Source organism: Rhineura floridana, chromosome 2 (assembly GCF_030035675.1).
Source record: "Rhineura floridana isolate rRhiFlo1 chromosome 2, rRhiFlo1.hap2, whole genome shotgun sequence".
NCBI classification, from domain to species: Eukaryota; Metazoa; Chordata; class Lepidosauria; order Squamata; family Rhineuridae; genus Rhineura; species Rhineura floridana.
Genome location: NC_084481.1, coordinates 72,041,603 through 72,054,634, shown reverse-complemented (window position 1 = coordinate 72,054,634; position 13,032 = coordinate 72,041,603). Strand labels below are relative to the sequence as shown.

At 39.8% G+C, this 13,032-nt stretch overlaps 1 protein-coding gene across 1 annotated transcript; it reads right to left on the bottom strand.

Annotated features, from left to right (window-relative positions):
- Window positions 1-4,753: 4,753 nt before the first annotated feature.
- On the bottom strand, window positions 4,754-10,291 carry MAP3K19 (mitogen-activated protein kinase kinase kinase 19). Its single transcript, XM_061612704.1, has 4 exons — window positions 7,991-10,291; window positions 7,336-7,476; window positions 5,388-6,085; window positions 4,754-4,817 (listed from the first exon to the last, which is right to left on the bottom strand). Exons 1-4 carry the CDS (start codon window positions 10,289-10,291, stop codon window positions 4,754-4,756), a joined length of 3,204 nt encoding a protein of 1,067 aa, XP_061468688.1.
- Between the last annotated feature and the right edge of the window lie 2,741 nt (window positions 10,292-13,032).

The window sequence follows — 13,032 nt, the reverse complement described above, 5'->3', positions numbered from 1 at the left end:
AGGGCTGGGAAATGGGGCCTTCCAGATGTTGTTGGACTCCCCTCCACCAGCATGGCTAATGACTCTGAGAGTTGTAGTCTAACAATATCTGGAGGGCCACAGATTATCCAACCCAGTTGTAGATTAAATTCTACTGACAGTTTCTGAGCCTAGTTGAGCTTCCACCACCACCCCAAAATATGTAAAATGTAAAGAACTCTGAAATGCTCTTAAAACAAACAATAGAAGGGACTGGCCTAAATTAAGACTCTTAGAATTCACATTTGTTAATTTAAGACTTAATATGAAAAAAATATAGTTTAATTTCTTAAACACTTGCATTTTTTTCCAGTAAGTAATCTAAATTAAACTACAGATTTTATGTCAAGATTAAGAGATTGTGTAATTTTTTTGGCAGCAACGTACGTTAAAGCTGTTCAATCCCAACAGTGCTGTATCACATTTAGACCAAAATGTATCCTACCTACAGTATGCCAGAGTAGACCATGACAGACGGACTAGCTTTGTTGGGTGTCATTGTAGCTCATACTGCTTCCAACTTTTAATGTTTAATTTTAATGTCAAACATGTTTTTAATATGGCCCGCTCATCCAAAAATTGCACTTGTGGAATTAAACTACTCAGATAAGGGGTATGCTAGAAATGAAACCATGAGGGAAGTTTTTTCCTCTGGCACAATAGCATTCCAGCATGGCAGAGGAGAAAAAGGTGACTATAATTAAAAGGTGACCATTGTGGAAGAAATGGAAAGGTTTAATTGTATAATAATTAGTAGCATACATTGCATGTGTTATTGAATGCACTTGTAGCAGTAGCATTGAGTTTGAACAAATTTATTGTCAAAATGAGTTTGGAGCAATTTGAATGCCAAAAATGAAGGAAATCAATTCATGGGACACAGAATTGTGAAATCTCCATGAAATAAGTACCCATGCGGAATGCGGAAATATGAAAATTAAGTACTTTAGTTAAAGCCATTAAGTGAGCATTCTGTAGGGGGGAAATAACTCTTAGCACAATTGCATACATGTCGACTCTGAAGTAAGCCCCCTTTGAATTCTGCAGTGCTCATTCTGAGATAAATGTATGCAAGATTGATGCTTCAGACATTGTGAACCTCAGGTCATGTTTCCATTAGAACGGTGTTATATACTTTTGACTTTACTATCTCATGTTGATTAGGCTACCATGATGGCCATTGACCGCAGGAATTATTCAGTGCTGCACTTTCAATTCTGGCATTCAAATTGTGCTTTTATATATCTGACGCCTTAACAGATTCTCCCCATCCCCCACTGCTCGTATTTATATATATATACACACACACACACTTAAACTATGACAAAATTGAAGTAGACCATATATGAACTTAAGAATGAATGTGAATGTGAAGACTAGGGATTTTAGTAATCTGTTTTCTCTTGTTTTCTCTTGTAAGTACTATTGTTTTCCCAAACACCCATATGGAGAAAAACATGGGAGAAAAACTCCCTGGGAGTTGTCTTTCATTGGCTTCTATTTAAGCTTGGGCAAGTAATTGAAAAATGACAATGTGGGATAGGTATATTTATTTTAGATGTTATTTTTCTTCTCTTCAGACAACTGCTTTCTCCTCTGTCAAACCCCAGGAAGGAAACTAATCCCTTGGTATTTCCTTTCAAATAGCTACCTCTTTAGCTGTTGTCAAATGAAAGGTAGCGATATGTGTACAGTTGGCTTGAGATTCAAAGTTCTGACAAAATACTGTTGCAGGACTTTCTCAATTAAGAGAACTGTCCAGGTAAAAAAAAAAAACCCCAAGCCTCCATAATACATGATTAGTTTCAAGGACTGAATCATCTGCATAGGTTATCAGTAAGGTGACTATTATTATCACCAATCAGCATAATTGATTAAGGAACAATTTTGAACTATTATACATGTTAGAACATACAAGAAGAATGTGACCTGCATAATATTGAGAGTGGTATATAGGTATCCCATTTTATCTTCTCAGGGCTGCAGGTTAGGCTGAGAGTACCTAGCCCAATGTTACTTAGCTTTATAGATGAAAACTTGCTCAAACAACCCAATTCATAAATATTCTAGTTTCTATGAATATCTGAATGAACATTTTAGAACACTTGGTTGTATCCAACACTGCCATTCTCCTTGCACAACAGAACTTACCACTCTCCCTGCAGCCCTCCCCTCAATCTGCTCCAGGGGTTGGGGGATCCTCTGGGGCAGATTTCAGGGGTACTTGAGAGGAAAGGGAAGTTCTGTTGCACAATCAGCATGCTGCAGCATTGGATGCAACCTAAAGATTGTAAGCTATGTGTCTTTAAGAGAAACTGGTACATTGGCCTTGAACTGTACAGTTTGTGTTAAATGAAGCCCATGTTCCACATCATGACTATTGAGCCTGTGTCCTAAATTATGCAAATCAATTGAACATTCATATGTTAGCTTGCATACTGTCAACATTGTGATCCCTCCCCCAAAAAAGCAATGGTTGTGAGAAATGTTTGGGTAAGCAATAACCAATTAAAGTGTGGTTTGGGGAGAGAGGCTTGTCTTGAAGGCCATAGGAGTTTCCTCACCTATGCTCTAGAAACTTGCACAGTGCCTGGAAGTTTTCAAAGGTACAATGGCAACTGTAAGGGCTGGAAATTGTGTGTTACTAAAGGAGAGGGAAAGAAAATTATTCAACATTGTGTGCTAGTTCTCAAATTCTGTATAATTTCCACGTATGGAGACTACCAACTAGTTCTGGATGAGGTCTCTGCCTGTGTGTTCAACGCAATTAGAATTACATAGAAATTGTTATTTGTCACAAACTGGATTCTGTGCCCTTTATAAATATACATGCACTCTCTTTTGTATGATCTTTCTTGAATGTCTCATAGGAGAATAACGAAACCTCCTGTGATCATAAGAAATCTAAAATCTGTTCTCTCTAAATTCTTAAAGTTGCTCAAAAACTCATACTGTCAAACCTATTTTTGCAGCCTCGGAAACCTCAACAAACCTTCCGTATTTGATATTTTGAGGAATGTTTTAGCAAGTTCATAGTAAACAAACCCTTATTTGCAGTTGTGTGCTGGGCTGGTCCATACTGAACTTATCCCTATGATGTCCAAACAACAGAATAATGTGATGTTTCTAGCATTACTAAAATCATGGAAGAATCTGCAAAGTATTTTGCACTGCAAACCTAATGGTGTGTGTGTGATTTTGGCTGAAACTTGAGAACAATTTTTATATATTAGGGCTTGTATTCTTTGGGCAAAATCCGTTGCTGCAAAACAGGACTTCACCTTCTCTTACCCCCATGCATGCCAAAAAATCTCTGGCGCAAATTGTGTGTGTTGGAATGCAGGGGAAAGGTGAGGAAAGGGAAGTTCTGTTGTGCAAGTAGAATTCTGTTCTGCTCACGCATAGATAGTTTTCCTTTTAACATCCCTCAACAGATTTTGAGGAATTAGAGCTGACAATATTTTACTGCTTCTCTGCATAGAATTAGTTCTGCTTCACTTGCTATCCAATGAGTACGAAACTTCAACTGAAACAGGGATGGGAAAGCTGTGGCCCTCCAGATCATCCTTGACCATTGGCTATGCTGGCTGGGGCTGATGGGAGTTGGAACCCAACAACATCTGGAGGGGCACCTCTTCCCCATCCTTAGCTAAAAAGGAAATAGGTGAAGTAGATGGATGAGGTCTTAAAAGACAGTTTCTTAGTGGGAAGACTTGGACAGTTCTTACAATTTGAAACCCAAGAATGTGATCTTTGAGATTGAAATCTTAATCCTTCCCCGCCCCCCAAGCTGGAGGTTCTTAAGTTTTATAGGGGTTGGTTTTTATCACTAGACTGCTAGAATGTCTGCGTCTATGATGACTTTTATATGCTCTTTTCTGTGGGCAGTGGATTATATGGGTGAATCTGTAGGGGGCTTGTGGGGCAGGTTCTTGGGGAAGAGGATTTGGGATGGATTTTTCTGGTTCCTTCAAAGTTTTTCATTCTGCTTCACAATGTAGACGTGCCTTAGAAATCACTCATTGTCAAATGCTATCACTATATGTGATTACATTGTAGCAAATTGTAACTAAATAGCACATGGTGACAAAATATTTTATTGCCTGGGAACAGGAATATTTTTACAGTTATATATATTTAGATTTATTTAAAGCCCCTCTTATTTCAGGGTAGTTTTAAAATGACCTATCCAGGGGCAGGAAATATCCATGACTAGTGTCACTTTCTCATCCAGAGCCCAGATTTATTTGATAGATTGGGAAGCTCCTCCCTTTTTTGTGGAAAAAAACCAGACCATATGAATGTCTCATTAGTATTGTGAGGAGTGCTTTGCAACCTCTAATTACATTTATGCTTTTCCACTTTATGACTAGAAAATTGAATTGCATAAATATTTTGTTAAATTGAGCATATTTCAGTTTTTTATATTTTATTAGGTGGGAAGGCCAAAAGGTCTCAGTATGCTTAGTTAATTTTTAAATGAGATTAAAATAATTGCATATATTCTTTCCAAATATCCATCGTGTTCTTTGATACAGAGTTGATTATCCTGAAATAGCAACAGTTGAATACATCTGTATTTGAAAATGAAAAACAAAGGATTTATGATTATATAACTTTTACATACCGATCATGCTTTAGCGGTTGTCAAATTAAAGTAAAAATGCTAGGTTTCTTAAAACTCAGTTAACCAACAAGAAGGGAACAAATCTGACATTTGTTTGATTTGCAAAGTTCATGGATTTTTCATCAAGGGATGCTGCAGCAACTGTAGAGCAGTTGGCCGCTCATATTGGTTCCTGTTTGGAAAGTAATGGGGGGGGGGAATAGAGATTCTTTTGTGAGTAATACATATGCTTTTGTCAGTAAGTTAGATTTATTACTTGGTTAGTAATAAACTCAGTAGTGAAAAACTTTCTTGCTCATGATACTATGTGAGCATCAAAAGGTTGCATTGGAGCCATTTTTATTACTGAAGCTTTTTTTTTGTAAGCTTGATGTTTTAAGGATTTGATTCCTGTCTGGTCTTAAATGTTTTTGTATTGTCATGACCTTTGCTTCAGACAAACTGATTCTGAAAAGTTTAGGAATCTGCCAAAGAACATAACCCTCTTTACTTTTGCAGCGGACAAATGGCCCCAGAAATGTGGAAGGGGGATATTCAGTGCTGCCTTATTTCAATCAGGACTCTTTCCTGGCCCCTATCTACAGGTGCCAAGAGTTGGACCGTGGACATTTTCTGTGCAAAATACGTACTATGCCACCACTGACTAACAGCCCTTTTACCTTTTGGGGGGGGGGGGAAGGACTCATTCAACTAAACTTATTTAACGGGGGGAAAGTGTATCTCGACATTAAAAACCACTCACCTGGTCAAACACAAATGAACAAAATCTGCTGCTTTTCTTGAGCAATGCTTGGGTAATGAAGGCATAATTCCTCTGTGAGCACCAATATAAAACATGGCTGCTATCCTATCCATGGAAGCCAGTGGTGGCTTTCCTGTGGCCATCTCAAATATAGTGCAGCCAATGCTCCAGATGTCTGATTTTCTTCCATAGCCAGATTCTTTTATCACTTCTGGTGCCATCCAATAAGGAGTGCCATGCACAGACTTCAGTGGTTCACTGTGTGTATCAGTCAGACTTACATAGGCTAAGCGCTTTGCACATCCAAAGTCTATGAGCTTGATAACACCATTGGGCATAAGCATGACATTGTTGCCCTTAATATCTCTGTGGACCACACCGTTTTCATGCAAATATGCAACTCCCTGTAGAATCTGTTTTGTATATTTACAAAAGACAATTTCAGATAGTGGCCCAAAACGATGAATAATACTGGCAATAGAGCCACCTGGAACAAATTCCATGAAGATGCTCACTATGTTGTCTTCCAAACCTGTGCCCAGATACCCTACAATGTTGATGTGTGTTAGATTTTTCAAAATCTCAACTTCTTCGTGCAGCTTCTCATATTCCTTTTCAGTCCCAACTTGGTCACAGGTATTCAGTGCTACTTGTTTCACAGCTATTAAATGTCCTTGGCTTGTAAGTCCACAATATACCTAAAAATCAAAATGCCTAATTTGGAACTAGACAGACACACACACACACACACTCTTTTTTGTGTGTGGATGTGCTCTCATCTGAAAGATGTGCACACAGGAAGTGAAGTATCACAAGGCATTTTTTTACTGCATTTCTACCCCACCTTTCTTCCATCATTTATTTATTATTTGATTTATATCCCGCCCTTCCTCCCAGCAACAGCCCAGGGCTGCATTAAGGCATACACAGGGTTTTCAGGTGGTGCTTCCATCCAAGTGCTGACCAGACTTGGGCCTATTTAATTTCCAAGTCTGCTTAGACTACAGTTCCCAGTGTATGTGGTCTCTACAAGTAGAGAGATGTTTCCTCCCACCTACCCTTAAAGACTCCAGTTCATACTCATTTTCTAGTTCACCCACAGATTTGGATGGCTTCCTGAAATACAGACCTGCATTTGGAAGCCTGCTCAGTTAGGGGGAGGGAAATCTGCTCTACTCCCATGACACCAGCTCCCACAGATTTCTGTGACAGAAAGTAAAATAGCTATAATTGGGGATGCAGTTGTGTTTGATGCAAACTCTGGTCTCCAACCCTATTCATAAGGACATTGTGCTTTCTGTTTAATTATGCTCTCAGCTGTACATTCTTCTTTGTTAATAGAAGCCATTCACTGATGGGAGAAAATGGGATGTATCCAGCAAAGTAATCCTGTTCATGCAAGGACTTCTACTTGTGCAGTGGAACCTCCCCTCTCCTCCCGCCACATGTCCCCTAGACCTGTACTGAGGGTTCCTCCAACAGTCTGAAGCAAATTGGGTGGGGCATGGGCATAAGAGAGGGAAGGGAAGTTCTGTTGCACAAGCAGAACTCCTGCAAATGCAACAACTTTGTTGGATACAACTAAATAAATGCAAATTAGAATATTGACAGGCACTTTGCTAAGAGCAATAGTGACCATAATCAAATATTTAGATAAGGCAAGGGCAGGGAATGTAAGATCACATCCAGTTTCTGCTTAGAAGCTAGCTATGAGGAATGGGAAGATGACGCTTGTGTGTAAATTTTATATGGCTGGGGCTGATAGTTATAATTCAAAACATCTGAGGAACACCAGGCTGGTGAAGCTGGTTCAGAAGGACTGAAATCTGATTATGATTGATCAAAGTGTGCTGACACAAAAACTTTATTTTAAGAAATTGAATAGCGATATTGTGAATACAGTTTGAGATAATAGAAGTGAGTTATATATATTCCCAATGTAACTTACTGTGCCATAGGCTCCTTTTCCAAGGATTTCACCTTTGGTCCACAAGATGGGATTTTCACAAGTTGTGCTCTTTTCTGAAAATGTAGTCACATTTAAAAATCTATTTTCTCTACTGGATTCCATGAAGTCTAGAGAAAAATCCTGCAAAAGTTGGCAGAAGAGCAAACCAGAACATATTGAATTGGAAACACACCCTTCAAATGAGTCATTGATATAAGCATGTCAAATACACAATTTTTAAAAAGTTTTTTTCAATGAGCAGTCTTGAGACTGCTATTTAACATGGTGGATTAATCTATTGAGTGCTATTAGCAAATGGTATCTAAATGGGCCATCCATATATGGAGATTATGTATCTCTGAGTATCAGATGCTGGAGACAGACAGCAGGGGAAAGCCATTACCTTCATGCCCTGCTTGTCAACATACGGAGACATCTGGACTAGATAGACATTGGTTTGATCCAGCAATATTCTTTGGTTCTCATTGCTATTTACAAATAGAAAGCTGAGGCTGCAGAGAATGAGTTGACCAAGGTTACCTGAGGAATTTGTGAATGAGAAGAAATTGATGCTTGGATCTCCAAGTCCAAGTGCAATATATTTTAAATATTGTTGTCTAGTGATAAGCTTACAGATAGCTACTCTAGTGCTTACCTTATAATTTCTAACACTTGCCGCACCATCTTCTTTACTCCCAGTGTTTCCATTTTGTGTCTCAACAACTACATTCTTTGTAGTTACACTAGAACAGTTGCCATCAGCACCATCAAGAGAGAGCAACTCAGTTACTGAGCAACAAAATAAGTCTTCAGTTATTTCTTCACTGTAGCTCAGGATATTTTGGTATGGCTTGGAAACTGAGTTTGCAGGATGACAAGTCCATTCAGGTGATAAACTTGCCAAGCCAACATTGCCAAGTTGCAAGTTTTGTGGAGAAGGTGACTCTGTTTGGAAGACTCTGTCCAGAACATAAAGCGCAGAGGGCTTTCTTTTATTGTCCTCATAACACAAAAACTGATTTGCATCCAGATCCTCAAGGCCAGTGGTTGCTTCAGTTCTGCCCTTTCCTGTTTTTTTATGTTCATTTGTATCTTTTGGACAGCTTAAGAAAGGAGCATACTCTGCATGAACTTTAACTTCAGGCCAAAGTAATTCCTGGACATTGGTGGCAAATGCTTTATGAATGAAAGCGTCAGCAACATCTGAAGTGTGCTCCAGTGAGACTTCTTCAATAGTTGACAAGTTTGAATTAGGAATGACATCATTTTGTTGAGCAAGTCCAATAAACTCAGTGGGACTCGGAAGTCGCTGAGCATCATCCTTACGAAATGGTTCAGCACTCTTTATTTGCCCTTCTGCACTACAGACAATCTCTCCTTCCTCCTGCTCTGGACAGCTGCTTGACGTTTCTTTTGGCACCAAATCCTTCTTCTGTTTAATGCCAAGGGAATTCTTGTGTGATTTAGGATATGTTTTCTTCTGGGCCTTTTTTATTCTGCTAATCTTCTGCCCGCTGAGATGGTTAGATTTATGTTTCATAGCAGTGTGCCTCCCTGCTGGAGCAGAATGCACATTCCTGCACTTGTTATCATGTCCATCAGACTCACGGGAATATACTGGAGTCCCAAACATTTCATAAATGCCAGGGCCTTTGTCGCTTGAATTTATTTCTTTGAACATGTCACTGTATTTCAGATCTATGAAGTCCATGGAATACTGTGCTTGTCTTGCAGAAAAAGGAGTGGTGGTTCTTCCTGAGCTTGGAGAATTTTTGGAAATAGAGGGAAGCACCTGCTTCGGTGGCTTGTGACTACTTTGACTGAAGTGGTATTTCTCTTGCTGAAGGTGTCTCTTCTGAAGTTTTGATGAAATCCCAGTCTTTTCATGAGACAGTCCTAGAGAATGGGAAATTGGATTCTTTATCTTATTAGCCTGATGTTGGATAGAACTCTTGCCCAAAATAATAAAGTCTTGAGGCATCTTGGTACACACGTTAGCCTTTAAATTTAAGGTGGGTCTGTTGTTGTTTACTTTATATCTGTCACTCTCTTTGTAGGCAAATATATTGAAGCTGTGGCTGAAGTTAGGTTGCATGATCTTTCTTTGTCTAGAAACATGGGAGATCTGAGGTGGGTCATGGCTGGATATTGTAATATGGCTGATGGGAGCTGCCTCAGTAATATTGTTTTCAGTAGCTTCAGACACAATGGCATTTTCCATCATTCTCAAATTGACCGTTGTACAAATACTGCTTTCAGGTTGTTTAAGATCCATTAAAGCATTTGGAATATTAGTTACTGAGATGTGATCTTCTATAGCTTTGTTTTGCAAACTTGAATCCATGTCACTATTTCTAAGTTCAATATTCATAGCATTTCTTACACTTATGTTGTGATCTGGTTTTACCTCTGATTCTGCTTTGTTTGAATATAGCTTAGGGCCACTCCTGTTTGTGGAATTTCCCCCCCAGTCCTTAGCTTTGAAACTCTGTTGATGCCCTGAAGCAGAACATTCATATTTTTCTGTAGTCTGTATTATTTCACTTGGGCTGAAGTAACCATCGGGATGGTCAAAAATACAATCTTTGCTTATAATACTTAGATTCTCAGAGGTCACCAAAACCTGATGCATTTCCCCACTGGAGACTTCGTTTTTTATATCTGCTCCATATTTGTTGTACTCTAAATGCACTACAGTTTCTTGTGCTACGGAACTTCCAAAGGACATGCAATAGTTATCCAGGATGACTGAGTGTGAATCTCTGATGACAGTGAAGCCATCAGACATAGTATTGGAACCCTGATCCTCAGACTGCTTAGAGTCCCTTTGCCACCAGCTATTTGACTGGAGGTCAGTATGCTTTGTAGGAACAGAATGGTCATTCAAAATATTTGAAAGCTTATTACTATCAGTCTTTTTCTTGGCTTTCTCTTCTAAAGGAGGATGTTGCACCATACTGATAGGATGAAATGCCCCTGGTGTGGAAAGGTTAAGCTGGAAGTTCCAAAACAACCCATTATTTAATTATTTATTGAAATATTTATAGACCGCTGTTTCATAAAAATACAGCAAGACAATATACAGCATCCAAAATCACAATAAGCTAAATAAAAGAATCAATACAAAATATCAGTAAATACTGGTTGGTAAAAGGAAATTCACATTGTAAAGGCCTGTCTGAGTAACACAGTTTTTGGGAGATGTCTAAAAGAAGACAGGAATGATTCTTTACTGCCAGGGAGTTCAACAGGGCAAGGCCTGCCACCCTAAAGACTTGGTCCCTAGTAAAGGCTGACCAAACCAAAATAAGTGCCCCATCATAGGATCTCAGTGATTAAGGTGGAGCATAAGGCATTAAAGGGTCCTTAAGGTACTTTGGGTCCAAATTGTTTAGGGCTTTGTAAATTAACACACAAACTTTGAACCTGGCCAGTAGCAAATTGGCAACCAGTGAAGTTCTCTAAGCAAAGGAGTAACATGTTTCCAGTAGTCTGCTCCTCTGACAGTAGTCTGGTGGCTGCATTTTGCACCAGGTGCAGACCAGATACAAGGGTAGCCCCACATAAAGTGTGTTACAGTAATCAAGTCTTGAAGTTACCAATGTATGGATCACCATGTTCAGGCTATCATGGCCCAGGAACAGTTGCAGTTGGCATACCAGCCAGAGCTGGTTGAAAGCATTGTTAGCCACAGAGGTCACTTGGACCTCTAGTGACAGAGATGGATCAAGGAGCACCCACAAGCTGCAGACTTGCTCCTTCATTTATTTATTTATTGTACTTATATACCGCCCCATACCCGAGCTCTCTGGGCGGTTTACAGTAACTAAAAACATTAAAACAAATATACAAATTAAAAACACATCTTTTAAAAACAATTTAAAACACAATTTAAAAATTTTAAACAATTTAAAATTCATGCTAAAATGCCTGGGAGAAGAGGAAAGTCTTCACCTGGCACCAAAAAGATAACAGTGTTGGTGCCAGGCACACCTCGTCAGGGAGATCATTCCATAATTTGGGGGCCACCACTAAGAAACTTCCCTCGGAGTAGGCACTCAGAGGAGGGCCTTTGATCTTGAACGTAGTGTACGTGTGGGTTTGTATCGGGAGAGGCGTTCCATCAGGTATTGTGGTCCCAAGCCGTGTAAGGCTTTATAGGTCAAAACCAGCACCTTGAATCAAGCACCCTTTAGAGGGAGTGCCGCCCTATTAAGAATAGGCATTGACCTATCTCCCAGGCATGCATGGTATACACCCACAAGGCTTCCATCTTTCCAGGATTCAAGTTCAGTTTATCGGCCCTCATCCAGTCCACCACTGCATCCAGGCACTGGTCCAGGGATTACACAGCCTCTCCTGACTCACATGGAAAAATAGAGTTGGGTATCATCATCGTTTCATTCCAAAACTCCTAATGACTGCTCCCAGCAACTTCATACAGATGTTGAATAGCACTGGGGAGAGAATAGTGCCCTGTGGCACCCTATAGTGTAAACACCAGGGGGTCTGAAGAGCACTCTCCCAATGCTACCTTCTGGATAGAAGCCCACAGATAGGAATGGAGCCACAGTACTACTGATACCCGTCCTGCAGAGTTGATCCAGAAGGATACCATAGTAAATAGTATCAAAAGCCACTGACAGATTGAGCCAAAGGACCAGGGTTGCACTCCTCCTGTCTTCTCTATAAAGATCATCCATCAGGGCAATCAAAGCTGATTCAGTCCCAAACCCAGACTGGCATGGGTCCAAATAATCCATCTCAACCTTCTCAATCACCTTTATTTTTATGTACATTTGAGAGGAAGTTCTTTAAGTGAGTTCAGGCATGGATACTACTTAACAAAAACAGTTTTATGCTCAATTCTTTTTAATCTTGCAGCAGATATACTGTGAAGAATGGAGGCACCCATTACTCTATATTTAGTTAAACTTGCTGCCGTTATTTTACCTTCTAGTCTAAAAGTGTGAAAGCAAAGTGATATAGACTGGATCCCAAAGGACTACTTAGGCTCTTGTCAATGGCTTGCTTGCCCTGTCTTTCTTCGCTTTATTTCTTTCAGCAGCTGATCTATACCAAATCACAAACTTGTTTGAAGATTTCCCTCAATTTTCAAAGCCGTTTTCTATCTAGTATGAGGGAGGGCTATTGCTTAGGGGAAAACAGTTTTAGACCGTGGGCACACTTCAAAAGCAGCCAGAATGGTTTTTCTGGCTATGTTTTGAAACAACACTGCCTTCTTCTGGCCACACCTTTCTTTGCCACTGCTGCCTGCAGACAGCACACCTAGAAGACAAAAGGGTCAATATACCAATTAGTTGTGAAACCTCCCTGAAGCTGAAGGGGGGGGGACAGGAGCTAATCTGATGAGGTTTGAAGAGTAAACGGGGGTGGAGTTTGACTAGCGTTGTGTGCTCCCCATTTTGAGAAAAAAGAAGAAGAGATGCACTGGAACCCGCACAACAGTGTGTCTTTACCCTTGGTAGGTTTGCCAGGTCAGAAGCATTGCAAACCCTGAGATTTCAGGGGTGGGTCCTAGTGATGTCACAGGGGTGGGCCTCAGTGATGCCATTAAGAATAATACATTAATGATCAACCACAGTTGCTTGGAGCATACAATTCAAACAAAAACATTTATCGGATTGGAAATTAAGATAGAAATCTTAGCTAAAAGATGGTGTTCACAGGTCCAGC